Genomic DNA, 22,743 nt, shown 5'->3' with positions numbered 1-22,743 from the left:
TTGGAACTATTGGAAATTGTTCGAATTAAGTTTGGAACTATTGCATATTGTTCTACATACTTTTGAAACTATTGGATATTGTTCTAAATTGGTTTGGAACTATTGGAAATTGTTGTAAATAGGTTTGGAACTATTGGATATTGTTCTAAATAGGTTTGGAACTATTGGAAATTGTTCTAAATAGGTTTGGAACTATTGGATATTGTTCTAAATTGGTTTGGAACTATTGGAAATTGTTCTAAATAGGTTTGTAACTATTGGATATTGTTCTAAATAGGTTTGAGACTTTTGGAAATTGTTCAAATTAAGTTTGGAACTATTGGATATTGTTCTAATTACGATTGGAAATATTGGATATTGTTCTAAGTTAGAAACAACTAGATCATTATGGAAGAAGTTGAATGTAGGTTATTGGTACACGACCTTGAGCCCTTTCACCTATCATCCAATCACTATCAAGACCTGGCGCTTTGTAAAATTGTTCTAAATTGGTTTGGAACTATTGGATATTGTTCTAAATAGGTTTGGAACTATTGGAAATTGTTTGAAATAGGTTTGTAACTATCGGATACTGTTGTAAATAGGTTTGGAACTATTGGAAATTGTTCTAAATAGGTTTGGAACTATTGGAAATTGTTCGAATTAAGTTTGGAACTATTGCATATTGTTCCACATACTTTGTAACTATTGGATATTGTTCTAAATTGGTTTGGAACTATTGGAAATTGTTCTAAATAGGTTAACTATTGGATATTGTTCTAAATAGGTTTGGAACTATTGGAAATTGTTTTAAATAGGTTTGTAACTATTGGATATTGTTTTAAATAGGTTTGTAACTATTGGATATTGTTCCAAATTGGTTTGGAACTATTGGATATTGTTCCAAATTGGTTTGGAACTATTGGATATTGTTGTAAATAGGTTTGGAACTATTGGAAATTGTTCGAATTAAGTTTGGAACTATTGCATATTGTTCTACATACTTTTGAAACTATTGGATATTGTTCTAAATTAGTTTGGAACTATTGGAAATTGTTGTAAATAGGTTTGGAACTATTGGATATTGTTCTAAATAGGTTTGGAACTATTGGAAATTGTTCTAAATAGGTTTGGAACTATTGGATATTGTTCTAAATTGGTTTGGAACTATTGGAAATTGTTCTAAATAGGTTTGTAACTATTGGATATTGTTCTAAATAGGTTTGAGACTTTTGGAAATTGTTCAAATTAAGTTTGGAACTATTGGATATTGTTCTAATTACGATTGGAAATATTGGATATTGTTCTAAGTTAGAAACAACTAGATCATTATGGAAGAAGTTGAATGTAGGTTATTGGTACACGACCTTGTTGCGAGCCCCTTTCACCTATCATCCAATCACTATCAAGACCTGGCGCTTTGTAAAATTGTTCTAAATTGGTTTGGAACTATTGGATATTGTTCTAAATAGGTTTGGAACTATTGGAAATTGTTTGAAATAGGTTTGTAACTATCGGATACTGTTGTAAATAGGTTTGGAACTATTGGAAATTGTTCTAAATAGGTTTGGAACTATTGGAAATTGTTCGAATTAAGTTTGGAACTATTGCATATTGTTCCACATACTTTTGTAACTATTGGATATTGTTCTAAATTGGTTTGGAACTATTGGAAATTGTTCTAAATAGGTTCGGAACTATTGGATATTGTTCTAAATAGGTTTGGAACTATTGGAAATTGTTTTAAATAGGTTTGTAACTATTGGATATTGTTTTAAATAGGTTTGTAACTATTGGATATTGTTCTAAATTGGTTTGGAACTATTGGATATTGTTCCAAATTGGTTTGGAACTATTGGATATTGTTCTAAATAGGTTTGTAACTATTGGAAATTGTTTTAAATAGGTTTGTAACTATTGGATATTGTTCCAAATTGGTTTGGAACTATTGGATATTGTTCGAAATAGGTTTGTAACTATTGGATACTGTTGTAAATAGGTTTGGAACTATTGGAAATTGTTGTAAATAGGTTTGGAACTCTTGGATGTTGTTTTAAATAGGTTTGGAACTATTGGATATTGTTCTAAATAGGTTTGGAACTATTGGATATTGTTCTAAATAGGTTTGGAACTATTGGATATTGTTCTAAATAGGTTTGAGACTTTTGGAAATTGTTCAAATTAAGTTTGGAACTATTGGATATTGTTCTAATTACGATTGGAAATATTGGATATTGTTCTAAGTTAGAAACAACTAGATCATTATGGAAGAAGTTGAATGTAGGTTATTGGTACACGACCTCGTTGCGAGCCCCTTTCACCTATCATCCAATCACTATCAAGACCTGGCGCTTTGTAAACCACGATTACCTGATGACAAAAGCATTGTAATAAAAAGAAAGTAAATCCATGTCAAAAATTGCCATGCATTAAAACTGACCGCAAGTGGTCAAACACAACATTAGAAAGAACTTGCACCGGCTAACATACCTCATCAGCAAGTAATGTCAGTTCATCACCTTCAGAAGCATCATAGTCATATAAAACCTTGGCCTTGTGTGATAGAAGGCTTAGGAATCGTGTTAATATCAAACGAGGGGAGATTGGGAAATGTTGTAGGCGGGGGGATTGTTCATACCGGAGCTAGGACTAGTAACACCCACGCCACTAAAAGAAGCATGACAATGAATGATGGTAAACTTTTATTTCATGTTTTATTGTTAATAGATTTTTTCTATAATCCAGCACTACATAGTGTTCATGCAAAGAATTTTCCACACAATATGCCATTAATTCATTCTTGGATCTTTTTGTATTAAATTACCTTTGCAATTGCCTTTGCAAGTCCAACATTGTTTTATGACATTGGTCAAAATACTGCGCTTGGGCTTCAACAAAACTTTGTAATGCTATCAAATGGCTATTCTACAGTGAAATGAAAAAATATATACCTTAATTATTTGAAGCAAGTAAAAATAGATAGTTAACTAGTGAAAAAGATACTTGTGCTGTAGTGACACCGTCCAACAACAATTTTGTAATTTCATATTGTCTGTCAAACTCTGCTTGGGCAACCCGTAGATCTGCTTCCAGCTAAGGAATGAAGGTAAAGTAAACAAATATGTCAGTACAAATATTGTAGGAGTGTATGTATAAATATTGTATTGTTTAACAAGTATTCAATGTCATGACAACACAAACCTGTTGAACTTTTTCTGAGGACTGGGTTTCAGCTTTTTTTAACTTCGTGCGACATGCATCCAGATCAAGTCTCTTGGCTAACAATACACGCTTCTCTTTCTAAAAATTTTTTAATAAATAAAGAATTCTGTGAAAACCATTAAAGTTAAGAGTAATCGTGATTTGAAATATTGTTACCATAATGACTTTTATGTCACTCTCAAGGAAGTTTTCCAGTGGATTTACAAATCTTGAGATAGTTTTTTCCAACAAGTCCCTTTCTGACTGCCCTATCTTCCTCAGAGATTTGCCACATTCCACAAGGGCTCCACCTATAAAGATCACAATATCATTTCACCAAACATATGCACTGGTTTCTGGCCACCAGTAGTGCCCTTTGTTAGTTCAAGATGAGTTAGATGACCAATATCTAGAAACTTCATGAAAAGATGAACAATCAAAATCACCCACAGAACAATGTGCCAGTAAATATCCATGACTCATGTCAGCCTAGATAGTCTTTCTCATACATTGAGGATAAAAAGAAAGACTTTATCAAATCCATGATTATACAACTCAACTTACCATATGCAGTTCCCGGACCCAAATCATTCCCAGAATCAAACATACACTGACCAAGAACCTCATAATTCGTTTGTCTTTCTTTCTTTTTACCATCAAATTTCTGATGCATGAAGTCTTCCAAACGGGCATCTAAGGGAAAAAATCTCAAAATGAAACACTTCATTAAACATGGAAACACATATCATACTGTTGTCTTTCTTGCAATATAATTTTTAATGCGATCATAAAAAAGGAATAAGCACTTACTAGGGTTTGGTTGAATAAGTGCTGAAGTTTTAGAGGTGATATTGGCAGTACAGTCACGGGTTTTCTCTGCTCTTGTAACCAAGTTTTCAAAGTGTGCATCGAATTCTGTTTTTTCCGCTCGATTTAATTTCTCTTCTGTAAGCTTTGAACAAAGAAAACGATTTAAAAATGAATTCGAAAACAAATGAATACATTTTGTATCATACACCTACCTGTTTCGCTCGAGAAAAAGTCGTCACAGACATTTTTGCAAATTTCTTCCAAGAGTCCGCCACATCATTCATTGTGAAGTTCGCCATTTCGAAGTTCAACATTTCATAGAGCCCGCGATACAAACATTATATTATGAACATATTCTCTATACTTTATTTAAATATTAAATAGCCGCGATACAAACATTATATGATGTAAATGTTCCCAATACTTTAAATATTAAATAGCAAAATTTAAATACGTTGTTTAAATAATGTTTACAAATTAATGTTGTTTTCAAGTGCAGGTAAAGCCGCCCCTAGAGCATTAATTGGGGAGGGGTATTCATACACTCAGTTGTCCCACAAGTTGCGCCTAACTGGTTTCTTATGAAAGAGAATGGCTAAGTATCTAAGTGAATTGCTTTCAAAAGATATCAGTCGGGCATATCTGAAGATATGAATACACACACTCCCAAATTAACATTCTAGGGAATTGCTCTGGATCTAGGAGTGTACACAGGACCAGATCGTTTTCCGATGTTAAAAAAATGAATTTTTCATGTTTTCAAGGTAAATACTAAATTAGTTTTTCTGGTATAGGCAAAGTGAATGCCGGTTTCATCTGCTGTTCTTGTGTTTGTTCTTGACTGCTCGGATTATATACTCCAAAAACAGAGCTACTTGTATTTCTTATATAAAGCACGATGCATAAAATTATTATGAACAGAAGAACGACACCAACCACAACCCCAATTATTATAATCAACTCTGTATTTGAGTCATCATCGTCCTGAGTTTGTTTCGGACAAAACTCATCTCCACGAGTAGATCCAGCTTCGCATTGTTCAGTGAGATTCCAAGAACGTGAGCTTGATTGAACAAGATTACCCTCTTGACTCGTATCAGCTAAGTCAACAGTTTTGTTATTTTCACTTAACTGACGAGTACAGACAACAAATGATTGCATACTAAACTCGATGACAAAAGTCGAGCCTCTCACTTTTAAGCCAGACATCTTAAATAATTTGGAAAAATTTTCACCTAAAAGATTTGTATTGTTTGTCTGACGAGGTTTACAAGGAAGAGAGGTTAAAATGTCGCTCTCAACAAGTATAATTGATGTTGAAGTTTCTCGCGATGTTATATGAAGAGTGTAGTACTTGTTCCGTTCAACCATACCTACATAGGTTGAAAGCAGTTATCATGATGGAATTAGATTCCTTTGCGTCTAAATATCATGTTTTATATGAACTTTGATTGATGCAAAAGACCGATAAAGTATTCCATCTATAGCTTACCAAAATCAAAACTTTCATTGCTTGCTTCTTTTAGCTGATACTGTATCTTTAAAGACCCATTTTGAATATTCACCCAAAAATATTCATCTGCATTCATCGCTTCGATAATTTGTACGTCAAACTGAGGAGGTTGAAACTGTACCAACATTGACTGTATGGTTACAGTTGATTTGGAGTATGTAATGTTCACAAAAGACTTTGAATCAAAAAACAAAGTTGACATAGAAGCTAAAAGAGATTAAAAAAGCTATGAATACAACGATATTCACGTAATTAAGCAGTAGGAGACTTTTACTGCATATTTGCATCTACTTAATCGTTCATTTTTGGTTGCATTTCAGAAGAATTACACAGGGCGAAAATGTAATGAAAAAAAATTCGACAACGAGACTGAATTTCACACCAGAGACAAATTTGCGTTGCAGTAAGTGATTACAGAGGTCAATATCGTTACATGTCATTCAAAAGGCCACGCGGCGTTTAGTAATTTCAGATACGTTCCATTGCAACCAATGATTACAACATAATTTATTTTAAACACGATAACGTGTTTGCAATTGAAATGAAAATTATTAAGAAACATGCAATACAATACAGGAAGATTCTTTCAACAATTCATACGTGAATCGATGACAGAGTGCAGCGTAAATCAGTGACGTTCAGGATAATAAGGAGGAAATTTTAACCGCGTTCTATTCTAAACAAATTCTCATTTTCTTAATGTCATTAAGAATTTCCAACGAATAAATTATTGTAATTTATTTAGCCTAGCCCTGGATTCGCCAATGGCGTCATTATTTAGCTAACATACCAAGTTGAATGCAACACGACACTAGCGACATTCTTTCCGCAGCGTTTCTTTCAAACAAGCTGTAGCTTTCAACACCTGTTATGTTAAGACATTAAAGGTTTTAAATTTTTACACAAGTTGATGACATTCTGAATAAAATTTACACTACTTAAAGCCATTTAATCCACTCAATAGTCAATACAACATTTGTCACATCTTATATTTGCAAATCTTTGAAATAACTTACATAGTATAGCGAATGGAGAAGTTTCACAATGGATTGTCTGGGTCACGAATAGATCAAATTTCTCCTGACTGATGTAAACAATTCTATGAAGCGACTGGATGAAAATTCAGACGACCTGCGGAAAGGAAAACCACAGAAGAACAATATTCTTCAAATATGTACTAACCTTCGTGTCGGTAAATCATGTTGACAAATGTAAACAAAATATGTGACGTCAGGTTATCAGGGGGGCGGCCACAAAAGTTAGAAATAAGGGGGGGAGGGAGAGAAACATGTAATGTCGAGCATTGTCCACGAGGGTATGGAATACACCATATAACATATATATATAAATATGTTAATCCTAACACGGTTTTTTTAAATGCACATGAAAAACATGTGACTTGGACGAGATTTGAACGCGCACCTTCGGATACTAGTCCGCCCCTCTACCTGTTGAGCTACCAAGCCCAGAAGGATTGGAGACGAGTCAAAACATTAGCAGAGATTATACATAATATGAATCCTAACACAGTTTTATATGCACACGAGAAACATGTGACTTGGACGAGATTTGAACTCGCACCTTCGGGTACTAGTCCGCATTTGAATGTAATTAGAATTTTCGCAATTATCAAGAAATTCTTTGTAGAATAATTTAAATAAATAAATTTGAAAATAATCTTCAAAATAGAGTAATCCAAGTATACTTTGATAAACGACACTTTTAGTTCTTATGAAACAATCTAATAAAATATTGCATCATTAAGACATTGTAACTGAAATTATAAATCTTACTCTAAATCAAGTGTTTGAGACCAGGGGTTTCCCCTAAATACAATTATAACAAATGAGGTCAGCGACGATGAGCGAGAAAATTCCTCAAAAATTGTAAAACGGGACAGTAAATATGGTATATGTATATGTGTTTCATTGTTAAAGATTGTAATGTTACGGCACATTGGTTTAAGTAGAGTTGAAACTTTTTATCGACTATTTCAATAACATTAATTATGGACGATGAGTTGTGCTGACAATGCAGAAAAAATACCATTAAATTGAATAATTCACAGCATAGTCATAGAGTTCAATTTTACACCGTGGGAGTCGGTACGGATGTGTCCGATGGCGATCTTCGAATTATTTATTATGGTAAGAAAAACTTTGGTTATTTTGTAATAGAGCGAGGGGAAAACAAGGGATTGAAGGGGAAATATCGATATGGTCATTACATGTTGAGAATAACGCTTCGTAACATACATATTGAAGAAAAATAAAAGAGACAAAGACGATGAGACATATGGAACTGTATGTAGATGTCATAAAGCTTGGGGAGTTTGTAAGATATTAAAATTACATCATGTTTTTCATTATTATTTTCGAAAGTTAATCGTTTCAAACATGCTTATAGCGCTATTCAAGAAATGCGAGCAATGTGCTCTGGCTGTCAGACAAATAATTAAATTAAATTTCTCAACTTTCAGTTGATGATCACATTGTAAAATTGATTTAAACGGTTTCGCTTGGCAGAGTAAACATGCTTCTATAGATGATGCAGCAGTTGACTTGTCTAAATAATATTCCCACTTTACATTATAAAACAACAAAGAAAGAGGGAGTGATTATTAAGGATAAATAAAATTAGAGGAATTTAAGGTAGGTCAAGAAAATATGAACGACATTTCCGATTTAAGTCTAGATTGATTTTAATTTCAAAGGTTTTTGCATCGCCTGTTCAATCCATACTGGCAGCTAAAATATGTGGACTAAATCAAATGACAATAGAACAGAACCAATCAAAAGTATGTTTGGATTGTATCAGCTGTCCAAAAGGAATGGGTATCGTCCCACAATGCGGTTCTTTCTTCACTGAGAATGTTAGAGTCAGGTGCCAAAAATGTACCAATGGCGAGTCGTTTTCGGAGGCACGTGACTATACAGCATGTAAGACATGTCGGCTGTGCTTGCAGAATGAAGAGACAATCAAGAATTGCACCCCAACCTCTGATGCTGAATGTGGAGGATGTAAACCAGGGTATTTGATAGATAAGTTGTTACATATTACGTCAGTAATAATTACGTAAGTAAGTTTTAAAACTAAAGGATTTTACTTCATCTTTTTATTGTATAGGTACTATCGAAGTCCAACGCATGCGTGTTTGAAATGCTCAACCTGTTGTCCGGATACGATTAAATACGACTTGGAATCACAGTGTCTACAGCAAGGTTTATCAAGAAACAAAGCATGCCGGTATACGGGTAGGAATTGCGAAGAAACCAAACCAACTTTATTGAATGTGCAGGCAGAAACCACGATAAAGCAAAGCACAGCAAATAAATCGTCTGTTTTACCTTTTTTAATCGTTTCAATCATTTCGTCTTCACTTCTATTTCTCATCGCGACATTTTTGGTTTATCGTTCGTACTGCAATCATAAATTGAGAAGATCTACCATAAATGGATCTCATCAAGGTATGGTGTATCACTATTTTCCTGATCTTTATGAAAACTCTGCGAAACATACTTTTATAATTATTTCAAGGTTGTGAATATTTCACACAAAATATGCCATAAATTAATTGATGGTAACCAATAGATAGGTTTTGAGCCCCACAAACTAATGTATGCAATCGTTATTCGTTTTCAGTTCTTTATAACGGTAATGACGAAGTTGTGCATCTGTGGAGTCAAAAAAAACCAATTATATCTTTATGTGAAAATACAAACGTTTGACGTAGATAATTAATAAGTCAAAAAATGAATAGAGAAAAAACGAAAGATTCAAAGAATCATAGCCACGAGACGTCGAAAGAAAATATAGATGGATAATAATGTCGGTTATGACAAGTGAAAATATCTTAAAATTTTGATGTTTCAAATTCACATTTTGACGACCGCAGATAGAAAAGGTCTGAAAATAAATATGAACTATGTAGATACGAAAAAAAACATTTTAAATGGTGAAACTACAACATAGTTTTACTCCAATATAAAAATATCTCTATGGAGGTTGATATCTATGATCAGTAATATTAAGCTTTATTTACAAGTCCTATCTTTAAATCGTTTATTTAAAGATTAAGCAAATCATAAATTTGAAATAAATTCTTACGTTTTTTGGCCAGTGAAAGATTCTCCTGTAGCTGTTCTTTAATTGTCGACAAGTACGTTTCTCTCCCCTTTCTGACTGAAACAATCTTTTATACGTTCAACAATCTTAATCAACCTTCGATCTATAGCATCCAAATGCTTTTGGGAGAGAATTGGTGCTAACGGTTCTGATATCATGGATTTTTGTAAAATTTCGCTCAGTTTCTGGTCTTTAGTTTCATATAATGCTTGAATTCTTTGCCAAGTTGAGCGAAGAATTCTACGGAATACAAGCAAATGTAGATATATATAAATATAGTTTGGACTTACAATATCAAGTGAAAAGATTTACGATGATTGACAACAGAGACTTATAAAAAAACAGTCTCGAAATCGTTGACTAACGAACGTTAGTTTTAATCACCGTGTAGCAAGCATTGATACTTGGGGGGCAGAGTATTCAAATATGCATGTTATAATCTGCTGAAAACATAGATTTCAAAGGAGCTTAATAACAGCAAAACATGAATATATGAATTTTAGCTCCCCTTATCGAGCTAGCTACTTTAGTGGTTTTTGTGAAAAATGACGTTCAGATTTTACTTTGTCACATAGTCAACATAAAAGATGGTGACTATCGTCTTGGCTATCTTGTTTAACAACAATCAGCTATCTTGAGATGCTTTCAATCTAAAATTGTCCGATAAAAGAGAATTATCACTGTTCTTACCGACAACATTGGTAGAGTGGCGCTAGTATTGATGGTTCATCCCAATCTGGATTTCCAAAACTGTCAAACGAAAAGAACTAAACTGTACAAATGTGGAAGTTCATCAATTTTCCATTCATACATAAACATATTAATTTTTTATTGTGAAATTTAAATACCTTTTTCCATTGTCTAAATGAAGAACCATAGCATCATCACCACCTTTTAAAAACACTTCATAATGATGTCTATCAGCATTGCCTAAATTATTAAAAAATGCCAAGCAGAAATGTCAATAAAATGGTTCTATTATGCCATAATGTGCATCAATGTATACGTTACCAATTAAGTAGTCAAAAATTGCTGTATCAATAATGGACATCAATCTTCTTCCTTTGTCGTAAGGAGGTGTATTCATAACAATGTTTATACAATAATTGTCGTCAATTTCCCATCTTCATAAAGAAATTTAAAATTTTAATGATATAAAATTATTTGATCTGTGTACTAAATTTCTTCACCAACAGAAATTGGAACTACCTTGCTTTTCTGTTCAGTCTATATGTACGTTGCCACGGATGACGGTAAGTTTTTAGATTCCATCCACTAGGAAGCCATATGGTAATTGAAGCTTCCATGATGTGTCCTTCAGCACAAGCAGGCTCTTTTTTGTTACAATACATACACACACCATAGAAACAAGTGTTATTCCCTAAGTCATACATCATTTATATCAATGATTGGTATTTTTATACAATGTATAAAACCAACAAAAGGCACCAACCTAAAGTGAAAAATGTTTTCTTAAGAGCTTGTTGGATATTTGGAAGCACCTCTTTTTCAAGATCTACCATTCGTCCAGTTACTATAGGAGCACGATAGAACTCTAGTATTCTGGTAAATAAAAACAATTTCAGTCATTCCTTGTTAAGAACTGCTATCATTTTACCACTCAAAGATCAACAGAGCAAAATATTCCCCCCAGATATTCCCCTAGTCACCTCACCTAGTTATGTGCTGCATGTTTATATATTTACCTGTCCAAATGAAAAGCTGCAATTTCTCCATTGTGTCTATCAAAGCCACTATACGGTCCTCCTTCTACAATATAATCTCTCTCATACCTTCAATGTACAAAGGATGATGCAATAATGAGAAATCAAAGTTCAGGTAAAAACAGCTATACTACTTAATCAAAAACACAACCAGTAACCTTTGTTTTGGAGCTCACCTTTTTGGTTTGAAAACAACTAGTTGATTTCCTTTTAAAATCATGGAAGCTTTTAGTTGTGTGCCTCTGTAACCAACATTCGTCCGAGTAATAGGAAAAGTTTGTAATGCTTTAATTATTGTACGCAAGTTCGTAGTTGCGTCGTATCCCCGACTTGTTATTGCCCTTTCTCGTACCATTTCTTGCCATAACTTCCATGGGTCTTTTTCTGCATCTGAAATTCTTGAATTGATTGTTTTGACTTCATTGGATGTAACATTTGCAATATTAAGTTTAGTTAGAGCTTTTTTTACACTCTTTCGTTTATTTTCAATTCTCTTTGTATTAGTTTGTAATGGCTTTGTATTTCTGTAAACACGATCGAAATTGTTGATATCGTACTGCTTATTGAGTTGCAATGTATTCAAAACACTGTGCTTGTTTGTAAGTGAAATAACAGGATAAAGGGCAGTCTTGTTCTCTTCCATTTTCGTCCAAATGAACACAAATGACACCAGTACAACAACAAAAACGACAAAAATACGCTGCTTGAATTTCATATTGCAGTGGACCTCTTTCATAGCCGAAAGAAGACAAATAATTCTTCTGTACTTTTCATTCCATCATTTCAAAATTCAAATGCTTTACTTCTTTTAAAAAAAGCCGCTGATCCAAATATCGCTGAAAACTTACGCACATGTTGATGTCAAAGGTCAAACCTCCGCATATTATGCAAATTATTTATCACACGTAAAACATTGTATATCAATATTTCAAAAGCACTTTGGTTTACAAATGTATTTGTTGACAATTTATTACATTAACAACATTGCTATTTACATTTTACGTGAATGACTAACCAAATATTAAATATCCCTTAATGTTGATTTTGATTAACTAAGCAAGTCCATTGTTTGGAGACCCATAAAAACTTTTAATACATGTGTACAGTTTTAATGTCAGAAATCAGGTCTAATTCATTTACTCCTCTTCTATTGTACAAATTATACCACTTATGAAACATATGAAACATTCCAAAACAATAAAGCAAAAAACTGTAAGCATTTCGAAGGCAGCTCAACCTCTGTGAGTAAGGTTTACTATGTACCTAAATATAACAGAATTTAGTCATAAAAAAAAAGATATGGAAGTGTATACAGGTAATTTCAACAACATACCCCTTATTTTGTAACACAGCTCTACATTTAATTACAACTGAGTAACAAGTCACCCAAGAATATTCCAACCATGAACTTGTTCTGGAAACCCATATGCCTTGTTGATGGTCTGAAATAATTTTTTCTCAGGGAGAATATCTATAGAGATCACAACAGACTACTATGAACAAAACACACAAAATTATTTCACATTAGAATGGGTTTCCTTTTGCTTCTGTTTCTACAGGTGAAATACTTATGCATGAGAAAAAAATACATGTTACCCTTAGGGTCTGCATGAGTTAAAAGACAAATTCCCGTTCTTTGGCATATGCAACCAAATCCTATATATAAAAGAAGATCACAATGATTGAATGCTTATGATAAATTTCCATAGAAAAATTCTGCTTATACACATTGTCACTGCAGAATATTGCATAACTATTGCATTTACACATACCATTACACATAACTAATGCATTTACACATACCTGTGGCATTACACAACATGAGGCCAGATTTATTTGATCATATGAAGGTTTAATCTATGAGTATAGTGTATTCAAAATAAAATCATTTGTTTTAATTAAATAAATTCATGTGCAACTACAAATAATGAAACCTTAGCAAATCCACATAATTGCTTCAAGGCAAGCATACTAAAGTCACAGACAGCCAAGTCCCCAACATATGACTGTTCTACTAGTTTTTCCAACTCCTAAATATTTTTGAAACAATTTTTAAAATATAGGTTAATGTTAAAAGTATCTTTATAAAGACAAAGAATGACATTATGCAAACCCTCCACATTGGCCCAATAACAGAAATCTGTGTTTCAGCATCAAGAAAAGGTGGAATAGAAAGAACAACAACATCAATGTAGTCTATTCCAAGCTCAGTCAAATCTAGAAAAATGAATTGCATTCTGATGAAAAGATTGCTCAATGAATGAGTACTGATTGTTTCAACCTCGAAAAATTGCCTCTTGTATATTGTGTGGCTTCTTTTCGTTGATGAATAGTTTCACTAAAAAATACTGAATGTTAAAATTTAAAACTTGCATAAATCATATGCAAGACTAGCTACATGAGCATATATTTAAAACAGTTCAATAAATTATTGTTTTAATAATGTATAATAGTTAAATGATGGACATACCAGATACTTTTAAAGTATTACGCTCTTCACTTGTCACCTTTTCAACAAGAGTAGGATTCATAAATCGCACACATTCTTGCTGAAATAAAGATGAGTTTTATTACAAAGAATCATAAAAAGTTTAGTTAGAAATAAATAGCCAGTTTGAGAAGTCTTTATATAGAATTTAAAGCATAAACATGTAAGGATACTTCTGTGTTTAAACCATTTACTTTAGAACTTAAAGTAATGTTTAACTGAAGAATTAAATCATTCTCCTCACATGAAATTACTAGTGATGTACTTAAAATTAAGCTGTGCATGTTTTTGAAGAGCCTTTACTTACACAAATACTTATTTTTTTAGGGTTTAATTTCAATGTGGTATAAACATTTCGCAAAGCCAATACTAAAGTGAAGAATAACTTGCAAATGAATGCACAACCTTGCTGTATCTTTCATCATTTTCTGACGTAGATGAATTCACAGTCGTGATAATACGTTCACAAATCTACAAAATTTTACAATAAAACAATTACATTTCATTATTCAATATTAATAAAAACATGCATTCATGCCATCAACAGGTCAACAATAACAAACTCTGCAATCCCACCAGACAATGCTTAACACACCCATTTATCATACTTGCAAAAAATATCAGTAAAAAATATCCAAATTTAAAAGTTCCCAAATTTATTTATACAAGACAATCAGACGAAAGTATTCTTTCATGTTTAATGTTATGCAACCATTAGATATGTTCTTCTTCAATGTGACTATCGTGCAGTAAAATATAATGCACTAGGGGTAAAATAAGAAAAACCGCCGTTATTTTGTAGGATTAAAGCAATTTGAATGAAATACACAACAAAATGCCTATATTTCTCCTTTATTACTTACCTCTTCAGTTGTATTCTTAACGACTTTAGAATGACTTTGACTCCAGTTTGTCAAATTCCCAGTGTGAATATAGATTTCTTTTGCTGTTTGAAAGATTTTCCCGTTAACACAATGATCCTTACTATTGCCGTTTTCCATATTATTTTCACAGCCGTTCATGATTTGATTCTCACTAAAATGATTTGCGAGCGAAAACCTGTTGTTCAACAAAGAGTTTTACAAAGAATGTTATATTTACTATACATTTATAATGACGTCATTCTCGATGTTCACGTGAATAAATAATATATTGTTTATATTCAACTCGACTGCAAAAAATTTTTTTGAAAATATTTACTAAATTTCATTAAAATATAAAAATCATTCACGAAATTTGTTATCACTCGCACACATACTTTACTCGTAATTTATAAATGTTTCAATGTTTTATATTTTTATGTAGTTTCAAGCTATTAAGCTGTGTAAATGTTTTACCACAATGTTCACATTTATAAGGTTTTTCTCCAGTATGAATTCTAACGTGTTTATTCAAGGAATCAAGCAGAGCAAATGTTTTACCACAATGTTCACATTGATAAGGTTTTTCTCCAGTATGAATTCTAACGTGTCTATTCAAGCTATTAAGATGTGTGAATGTTTTACCACAATGTTCACATTTATAAGGTTTTTCTCCAGTATGAATTCTAACGTGTTTATTCAAGGAACCAAGCACTGTAAATGTTTTACCACAATGTTCACATTGATAAGGTTTTTCTCCAGTATGAATTCTAACGTGTTTATTCAAGTTACCAAGCTGTGTAAATGTTTTACCACAATGTTCACATTGATAAGGTTTTTCTCCAGTATGAATTCTAACGTGTCTATTCAGGTCACCAAGCCGAGCAAATGTTTTACCACAATGTTCACATTGATAAGGTTTTTCTCCAGTATGAATTCTAACGTGTTTATTCAAGTTACCAAGCTGTGTAAATGTTTTACCACAATGTTCACATTGATAAGGTTTTTCTCCAGTATGAATTCTAACGTGTTCATTCAAGTGATCAAGCTGTGTAAATGTTTTACCACAATGTTCACATTTATAAGGTTTTTCTCCAGTATGAATTCTAACGTGTTTATTCAAGTGACCAAGCTGTGTAAATGTTTTACCACAATGTTCACATTTATAAGGTTTTTCTCCAGTATGAATTCTAACGTGTTGATTCAAGTGATTAAGATGTGTAAATGTTTTACCACAATGTTCACATTGATAACGTCTCAATCCGTCATGTTTCTCTCCGGCATAATTTTCTTCAACTCTCTGCGATAATTTCAAAACACAGTTTCCACTATTGCTTCGACGTTTATCATTGCCAACTGAAGAAAAATTCGTTTCCTTACACGACAATTTGTCTTTCAACAGTGGATTTTTTCTGCATTCATTTTTTATGTGAACATTTAGGTAGTCCTCGCTACTGTACTTTCGACTGCAATGTGGACATTCCCATAGCTTTGTACAAACAAGCAGTGGACATCTTTTTAAATGTTTCTCTAAGAAATTAAGGTAAGTAAACATCCTTCCACAATGTCTGCAGCTGTGACCTCCAACTAAAAAAGAATAGTTAGATATCATAAGATCACTATATAAAAAATAAATTATCATACATTACCAGGTAACTAACCTTCAAAATTTTTCTCGTCGTCTTCCTCGTCAAACAATGATATTCCCAGTTGTTCAGCAAATTCATCCCCATACCAAACAAGCAGCTCTTTATCTGCCTCAATCTCTTTATAAACTCGGTAGTAAATTTCACCGTGATGTTGATATGCAATTATATTTTGTTCATCTTCACATCGTGCACAATTCACAAATCTCATCCAGTTGCCTTGAGTTGGATCTTTACCATCAATATAATATTGAATCTTTCCTTCTTGTAGAATCTATAAACACCGACAGGTAAATATTTAAGTTAAAGCCGTTCATTCTTTAGCTGGATGGTGTTAATGGAACAGGCAGAAAGTATTTTAATAAAAAAAACCAATTCAGACGATATGTTTACCTCCCACATGTACGAAGTATCTCTTCCTTCCTCTAAATCATCAAGCAAAACTTTCTCCTCTGTACGGTCCAAAACGAGTGTTGATCTCTAAATTTTTCTTTGCAAACACACCCATGCCTGCTTCAGGTATGGTGGAAGGTATTATGTAAAGATCTTCAGGAAGTGTCTTCATAGCATTTGATGTTCCCTTTCCTGATGTCATTGTGCTATCTTCAATGATGTGAAAATTGTGCGATGGACATTCGCCATAGTAAAAATCATTACACTGCTCACAATCTACAACGAAAAGATGAAATCACAATGATGAACTTATGTTTATAAAGTGAACTTTAAAAAAAAGGTTGAGAGTCGACGTGAATATGTAAAATACGTACAAATATAATGATCATCGTCAGGTACTTCTTCTTCAGTATAGTTCTTTCTTGATGAGTTTCTCGAAGATCGTCTTGAAGGTATATTTTTTAGATATTTATATTTGTGTTTGATTGATGTTCTTTTAATATTACATTTAGCTTTTTCATCATTATTTTTAACCATTGAATTGTCATCGACAGATGAATTAAAATCATTATTTGACGAGGTTGAAGGAGCACAAATTTTTTTCGAAGAAGCCTGCAAAAATTTGTAAGTAAAATTTAATAAGAAAATACGCATGTATAGTCAATCATTTCTTTTCATCTTTTTTTTTACGACGTAGCTACCTGTTTATTTGAAGATTTCTTGGTGACTGAACTGCTTCTAAATGTTGATTTAAAGACTAAAAACAAAACCAATTCATATTTAAGAAGTGCTTTTCACTGACAAAATATAGATTAGTAAATTGTCTTTAAGCTAACTCACTTGGCTTTACTTTCTTTAGCGAAAAATTTTCATCTTTTCCAGGTAACCATTCTTCATCACTGCTACTGTCTTCATCAATTTTTCTCTTCTTTGTTCGTTGCTTTGGAAGATATGCAGACCTGTCCACTTCAATGCCTTCATAAACGCAAAAATATACCAACATAAACACATTGGGCTTCACGAATGAAGACTAAAATGCACTTGCCCAAATTCTCGAGGAAGTCAAGGTTTTGTTTGATTTTAGCAAGTCTTTGGAGTTCGTAGTCACTGAGCTCTTCTTTTTCTGTCTTCGGCATTCTTTACCAAACCAATGCATAACAACAACAAACAATTTTCAAACGTAGGAAATGCATTTTCCCCAACTGTACATAAAATCGATATTCAAATTGAAATAAATACCTGTCAGAGTTAGCAAACAATCCAGACACACTTGTGAATACAATCTTATTAGATAAGATAACGTTTTTTAATTTTTTTAACTTTTAAAAGCTTTAAAACTGGAAGTGAATACGTTTAAAATAACTTAACAATGCTTTGACAACAAGACGACAAGAAAAAATATTTCAAGTTTTCGCGGGAAAATGACGCATGCGTAGTAAGCTTCGTGAAGTCATCGCAAAATTCCGTACTATGATCGGAATCTCTTTAAATTTAAATGGCTGTCTTTCCTTCCACTGTGACATTTCATTATTTACACGGTGAATCATCTACGATTGCTGCTGAAACATCTTCCTAATGAAGACTGTGTGATGACAAATAATTACTCGAAGTATCGCGTGCAGGAGAGTGATCTCGTATAGCCAGTAGTTTCACGACCCTTTTTAGAATTGGAGTTTCTTTTATTTTAAGAAAACATATTTAAATAATAAATATATTTCCAGTTAATACATCATATGTTAGCAATCAAAACCAAAGTTTATGTATTAGGAATAAAATTGCTAGTTAATGACATTTGTTTATTCATTTATTCATTATTTTATCAAACGAAAATTTGCATTTACACTACAAAGGTGACTCATGCTTTACGAGCAATTTTCTCAGTTTTACTTCGTCTGAATCGTTTCCAATGGAAGTGCGACTTTCGTGAGATAGTAAGAAAAAGCAATCTTGATTTTGTTGCTGATTTGCCAAACTTATAATGGAAAAAGACAAAGAAATTTTACACAATAACTATTGCATTTACACATACCATTACACATAACTATGCATTTACACATACCATTACACATAACTATTGCATTTACACATACCATTACACATATCTATTGCATTTACACATACCATTACACATACCTAATGCATTTACACATACCATTACACATACCTAATGCATTTACACATACCATTACACATAACTATTGCATTTACACATACCATTACACATAACTATTGCATTTACAAATACCATTACACATAACTATTGCATTTACACATACCATTACACATAACTATTGCATTTACACATACCATTACACATACCGAATGCATTTACACATACCTGTGGCATTATACATACCTTTGGTGTTATGTACACATACCTGTGGCATTACACAACATGAGGCCAGATTTATTTGATCATATGAAGGTTTAATCTATGAGTATAATGTATTCAACATAAAATCATTTGTTTTAATTAAATAAGTTCACGTGCAACAACAAATAATGAAACCTTAGCAAATCCACATAATTGCTTCAAGGCAAGCATACTAAAGTCACAGACAGCCAAGTCCCCAACATATGACTGTTCTATTAGTTTTTCCAACTCCTAAATAGTTTTGAAACAATTTTTAAAATATAGGTTAAAGTTAAAAGTATCTTGATAAAGACAAAGAATGATATCATGCAAGCCCTCCACATTGGCCTAATAACAGAAATCTGTGTTTCAGCATCAAGAAAAGGTGGAATAGAAAGAACAACAACATCAATGTAGTCTATTCCAAGCTCGGTCAAATCTAGAAAAATGAATTGCATTCTGATGAAAAGATTGTTCAATGAATGAGTACTGATTGTTTCAACCTCGAAAAATTGCCTCTTGTATATTGTGTGGCTTCTATTCGTTGATGAATAGTTTCACTAAAAAATACTGAATGTTAAAATTTAAAACTTGCATAAATCATATGCAAGACTAGCTACATGAGCATATATTTAAAACAGTTCAATAATTCATTGTTTGAATAATGTATAATAGTTAAATGATGGACATACCAGATACTTTTAAAGTATTATGTTCTTCACTTGTCACCTTTTCAACAAGAGTAGGATTTATAAATCGCACACATTCTTGCTGAAATAAAGATGAGTTTTATTACAAAGAATCATAAAAAGTTTAGCGAGAAATAAATAGCCAGTTTGAGAAGTCTTTATATAGAATTTATAGCATAAACATGTAAGGATACTTAAAGTAATGTTTAACCGAAGCATTAAATCCTTTCCTCACATGAAATTACTAGTGATGTACTTAAATTTAAGCTGTGCATGTTTTTGACGAGCCTTTACTTACACAAATACTTATTTTTTTAAGGTTTAATTTCAATGTGGTATAAACATTTTGCAAAGCCAATACTAAAGTGAAGAATAACTTGCAAATGAATGCACAACCTTGCTGTATCTTTCATCATTTTCTGACGTAGATGAATTCACAGTCGTGATAATACGTTCACAAATCTACAAAATTTTACAATAAAATAATTACACTTCATTATTCAATATCAATAAAAACTTGCATTCATGCCATCAACAGGTCAACAATAACAAACTCTGCAATCCCACCAGACAATGCTTAACACACCCATTTATCATACTTGCAAAAAATCAGCAAAAATTATCCAAATTTAAAAGTGCCCAAATTTATCTATACAAGACAATCAGACGAAAGTATTCTGTCATGTTTAATGTTATGCAACCATTAGATATGTTCTTCTTCAATGTGACTATCGTGCAGTAAAATATAATGCACTAGGTGTAAAATAAGAAAAATAGCCGTTATTTTGTAGGATTAAAGCAATTTGAATGAAATACACAACAAAATGCCCATATTTCTCCTTTATTATTTACCTCTTCAGTTGTATTCTTAACGACTTTAGAATGACTGACTCCAGTTTGTCAAATTCCCAGTGTGAATATAGATTTCTTTTGCTGTTTGAAAGATTTTCCCGTTAACACAATGATCCTTACTATTGCCGTTTTCCATATTATTTTCACAGCCGTTCATGATTTGATTCTCACTAAAACGATTTGCGAACGAAAACCTGTTGTTCAACACAGAGTTTTACAAAGAATGTTATATTTACTATACATTTATAATGACGTCATTCTCGATGTTCACGTGAATAAATAATATATTGTTTATATTCAACTCAACTGCAAAAAATTTTTTTGAGAATATTTACAAATTTACAAAATTTTTCACGAAATTTGTTATCACTCGCACACATACTTTGTTCGTAATTTATAAAATGTTTTAATGTTTTATATTTTTATGTAGTTTCAAGCTATTAAGCTGTGTGAATGTTTTACCACAATGTTCACATTGATAAGGTTTTTCTCCAGTATGAATTCTAACGTGTTTATTCAAGGAATCAAGCAGAGCAAATGTTTTACCACAATGTTCACATTGATAAGGTTTTTCTCCAGTATGAATTCTAACGTGTTGATTCAAGCCATTAAGATGTGTAAATGTTTTACCACAATGTTCACATTGATAAGGTTTTTCTCCAGTATGAATTCTAACGTGTTGATTCAAGCCATTAAGATGTGTAAATGTTTTACCACAATGTTCACATTGATAACGTCTCAATCCGTCATGTTTCTCTCCGGCATAATTTTCTTCAACTCTCTGCGATAATTTCAAAACACAGTTTCCACTATTGCTTCGACGTTTATCATTGCCAACTGAAGAATAATTCGTTTCCTTACACGACAATTTGTCTTGTAACAGTGGATTTTTTCTGCATTCATTTTTTATATGAATATTTAGGTAGTCCTCGCTACTGTACTTTCGACTGCAATGTGGACATTCCCATAGCTTTGTACAAACAAGCAGTGGACATCTTTTTAAATGTTTCTCTAAGAAATTAAGGTAAGTAAACATCCTTCCACAATGTCTACAGCTGTGACCTCCAACTAAAAATAAGTAGTTAGATATCATAAGATCACTATATAAAAAACTAAGACATCATAAATTACCAGGTATAACTAACCTTCAAAATGTTTCTGGTCGTCTTCCTCGTCAAACAATGATATTCCCAGTTGTTCAGCAAATTCATCCCCATACCAAACAAGCAGCTCTTTATCGGCCTCAATCTCTTTATAAACTCGGTAGTAAATTTCTCCATGATGTTGATATGCAATTATATTTTGTTCATCTTCACATCGTGCACAATTCACAAATCTCATCCAGTTGCCTTGAGTTGAATCTTTACCATCAATATAATATTGAATCTTTCCTTCTTGTAGAATCTATAAACAGCAACAGGTAAATAGTAGTGCCAAAGCCCTACATTCTTTAGCTGGATGGTGTTAATGGAACAAGCAGAAAGTATTTTAATAAAAAAAACCCAATTCAGACGATATGTTTACCTCCCACATGTACGAAGTATCTCTTCCTTCCTCTAAATCATCAAGCAAAACTTTCTCTCCTCTGTATGGTCCAAAACGAGTGTTGATCTCTAACTTTTTCTTTGCAAACACACCCATGCCTGCTTCAGGTATGGTGGAAGGTATTACGTAAAGATCTTCAGGAAGTGTCTTCATAGCATTTGATGTTCCCTTTCCTGATGTCATTGTGCTATCTTCAATGATGTGAAAATTGTGCGATGGACATTCGCCATAGTAAAAATCATTGCACTGCTCACAATCTGTAACGAAAAGATGAAATCACAATGATGAGCTTATGTTTATAAAGTGAACTTTAAAAAAACGTTGAGAGTCGACGTGAATATGTAAAATACGTACAAATATACTGATCATCGTCAGGTACTTCTTCTTCAATATAGTTCTTTCTTGATGAGTTTCTCGAAGATCGTCTTGAAGGTATATTTTTTAGATATTTACATTTATGTTTGATTGATTTTCTTTTAATATTACATTTAGCTTTTTCATCATTATTTTTAACCATTGAATTGTCATCAACAGATGAATTAAAATCATTATTTGACGAGGTTGA

The 22,743-nt window shown here is 32.5% G+C and overlaps 6 protein-coding genes across 7 annotated transcripts; 1 reads left to right on the top strand and 5 right to left on the bottom strand.

Annotated features, from left to right (window-relative positions):
• Positions 1-1,975: 1,975 nt before the first annotated feature.
• Positions 1,976-6,734, bottom strand: LOC124438514 (endophilin-B1-like). The gene is given in 13 exon segments (XM_046988675.1): positions 1,976-2,349; positions 2,470-2,536; positions 2,538-2,606; positions 2,804-2,904; positions 2,983-3,072; positions 3,181-3,279; positions 3,358-3,491; positions 3,745-3,873; positions 3,991-4,132; positions 4,203-5,363; positions 5,483-5,710; positions 6,294-6,368; positions 6,520-6,734. Coding segments are annotated over 10 exon segments (1,041 nt in total). The 5' UTR covers positions 4,305-5,363; positions 5,483-5,710; positions 6,294-6,368; positions 6,520-6,734; the 3' UTR covers positions 1,976-2,241.
• Positions 6,735-7,529: 795 nt separating this feature from the next.
• LOC124438509 (tumor necrosis factor receptor superfamily member 19-like) lies at positions 7,530-9,628 on the top strand. Its single transcript, XM_046988668.1, has 4 exons — positions 7,530-7,650; positions 8,217-8,533; positions 8,630-8,970; positions 9,146-9,628. The coding sequence occupies exons 1-4, from the start codon at positions 7,615-7,617 to the stop codon at positions 9,229-9,231; spliced, it is 780 nt and encodes a 259-aa protein (XP_046844624.1). The 5' UTR covers positions 7,530-7,614; the 3' UTR covers positions 9,232-9,628.
• Positions 8,187-16,752, bottom strand: LOC124438503 (glycosaminoglycan xylosylkinase-like). The gene is made up of 10 exons (XM_046988660.1): positions 16,740-16,752; positions 11,529-12,149; positions 11,335-11,421; positions 11,082-11,191; positions 10,838-11,009; positions 10,640-10,752; positions 10,477-10,558; positions 10,319-10,378; positions 9,611-9,868; positions 8,187-8,923 (listed from the first exon to the last, which is right to left on the bottom strand). The coding sequence occupies exons 2-9, from the start codon at positions 12,086-12,088 to the stop codon at positions 9,649-9,651; spliced, it is 1,404 nt and encodes a 467-aa protein (XP_046844616.1). The 5' UTR covers positions 12,089-12,149; positions 16,740-16,752; the 3' UTR covers positions 8,187-8,923; positions 9,611-9,648.
• LOC124438511 (glutamate--cysteine ligase regulatory subunit-like) lies at positions 12,291-14,947 on the bottom strand. 2 transcript variants are annotated; one of them, XM_046988670.1, is made up of 10 exons: positions 14,704-14,947; positions 14,246-14,311; positions 13,823-13,901; positions 13,634-13,690; positions 13,466-13,569; positions 13,287-13,382; positions 13,156-13,209; positions 12,949-13,008; positions 12,686-12,823; positions 12,291-12,615 (listed from the first exon to the last, which is right to left on the bottom strand). In XM_046988670.1, the coding sequence occupies exons 1-8, from the start codon at positions 14,860-14,862 to the stop codon at positions 12,967-12,969; spliced, it is 657 nt and encodes a 218-aa protein (XP_046844626.1). In that variant the 5' UTR covers positions 14,863-14,947; the 3' UTR covers positions 12,291-12,615; positions 12,686-12,823; positions 12,949-12,966. The 2 variants fall into 2 exon arrangements, with proteins under 2 accessions (XP_046844626.1, XP_046844627.1); XM_046988671.1 differs by lacking the exon at positions 13,634-13,690.
• LOC124438501 (zinc finger protein 501-like) lies at positions 14,882-22,433 on the bottom strand. Its single transcript, XM_046988658.1, has 5 exons — positions 22,158-22,433; positions 21,779-22,037; positions 21,270-21,701; positions 15,339-15,939; positions 14,882-15,170 (listed from the first exon to the last, which is right to left on the bottom strand). The coding sequence occupies exons 1-5, from the start codon at positions 22,359-22,361 to the stop codon at positions 15,122-15,124; spliced, it is 1,545 nt and encodes a 514-aa protein (XP_046844614.1). The 5' UTR covers positions 22,362-22,433; the 3' UTR covers positions 14,882-15,121.
• LOC124438513 (glutamate--cysteine ligase regulatory subunit-like) lies at positions 18,398-19,589 on the bottom strand. The gene is made up of 4 exons (XM_046988673.1): positions 19,428-19,589; positions 19,249-19,344; positions 19,118-19,171; positions 18,398-18,711 (listed from the first exon to the last, which is right to left on the bottom strand). Exons 1-4 carry the CDS (start codon positions 19,548-19,550, stop codon positions 18,595-18,597), a joined length of 390 nt encoding a protein of 129 aa, XP_046844629.1. The 5' UTR covers positions 19,551-19,589; the 3' UTR covers positions 18,398-18,594.
• Positions 22,434-22,743: the final 310 nt, after the last annotated feature.

Source organism: Xenia sp. Carnegie-2017, unplaced genomic scaffold, assembly GCF_021976095.1.
Source record: "Xenia sp. Carnegie-2017 unplaced genomic scaffold, XeniaSp_v1 HiC_scaffold_19, whole genome shotgun sequence".
In the NCBI taxonomy this organism is placed as follows: domain Eukaryota; kingdom Metazoa; phylum Cnidaria; class Anthozoa; order Malacalcyonacea; family Xeniidae; genus Xenia; species Xenia sp. Carnegie-2017.
Note: the sequence above shows the minus strand (reverse complement) of the source record. Positions and strands in the feature narration are given on the sequence as shown.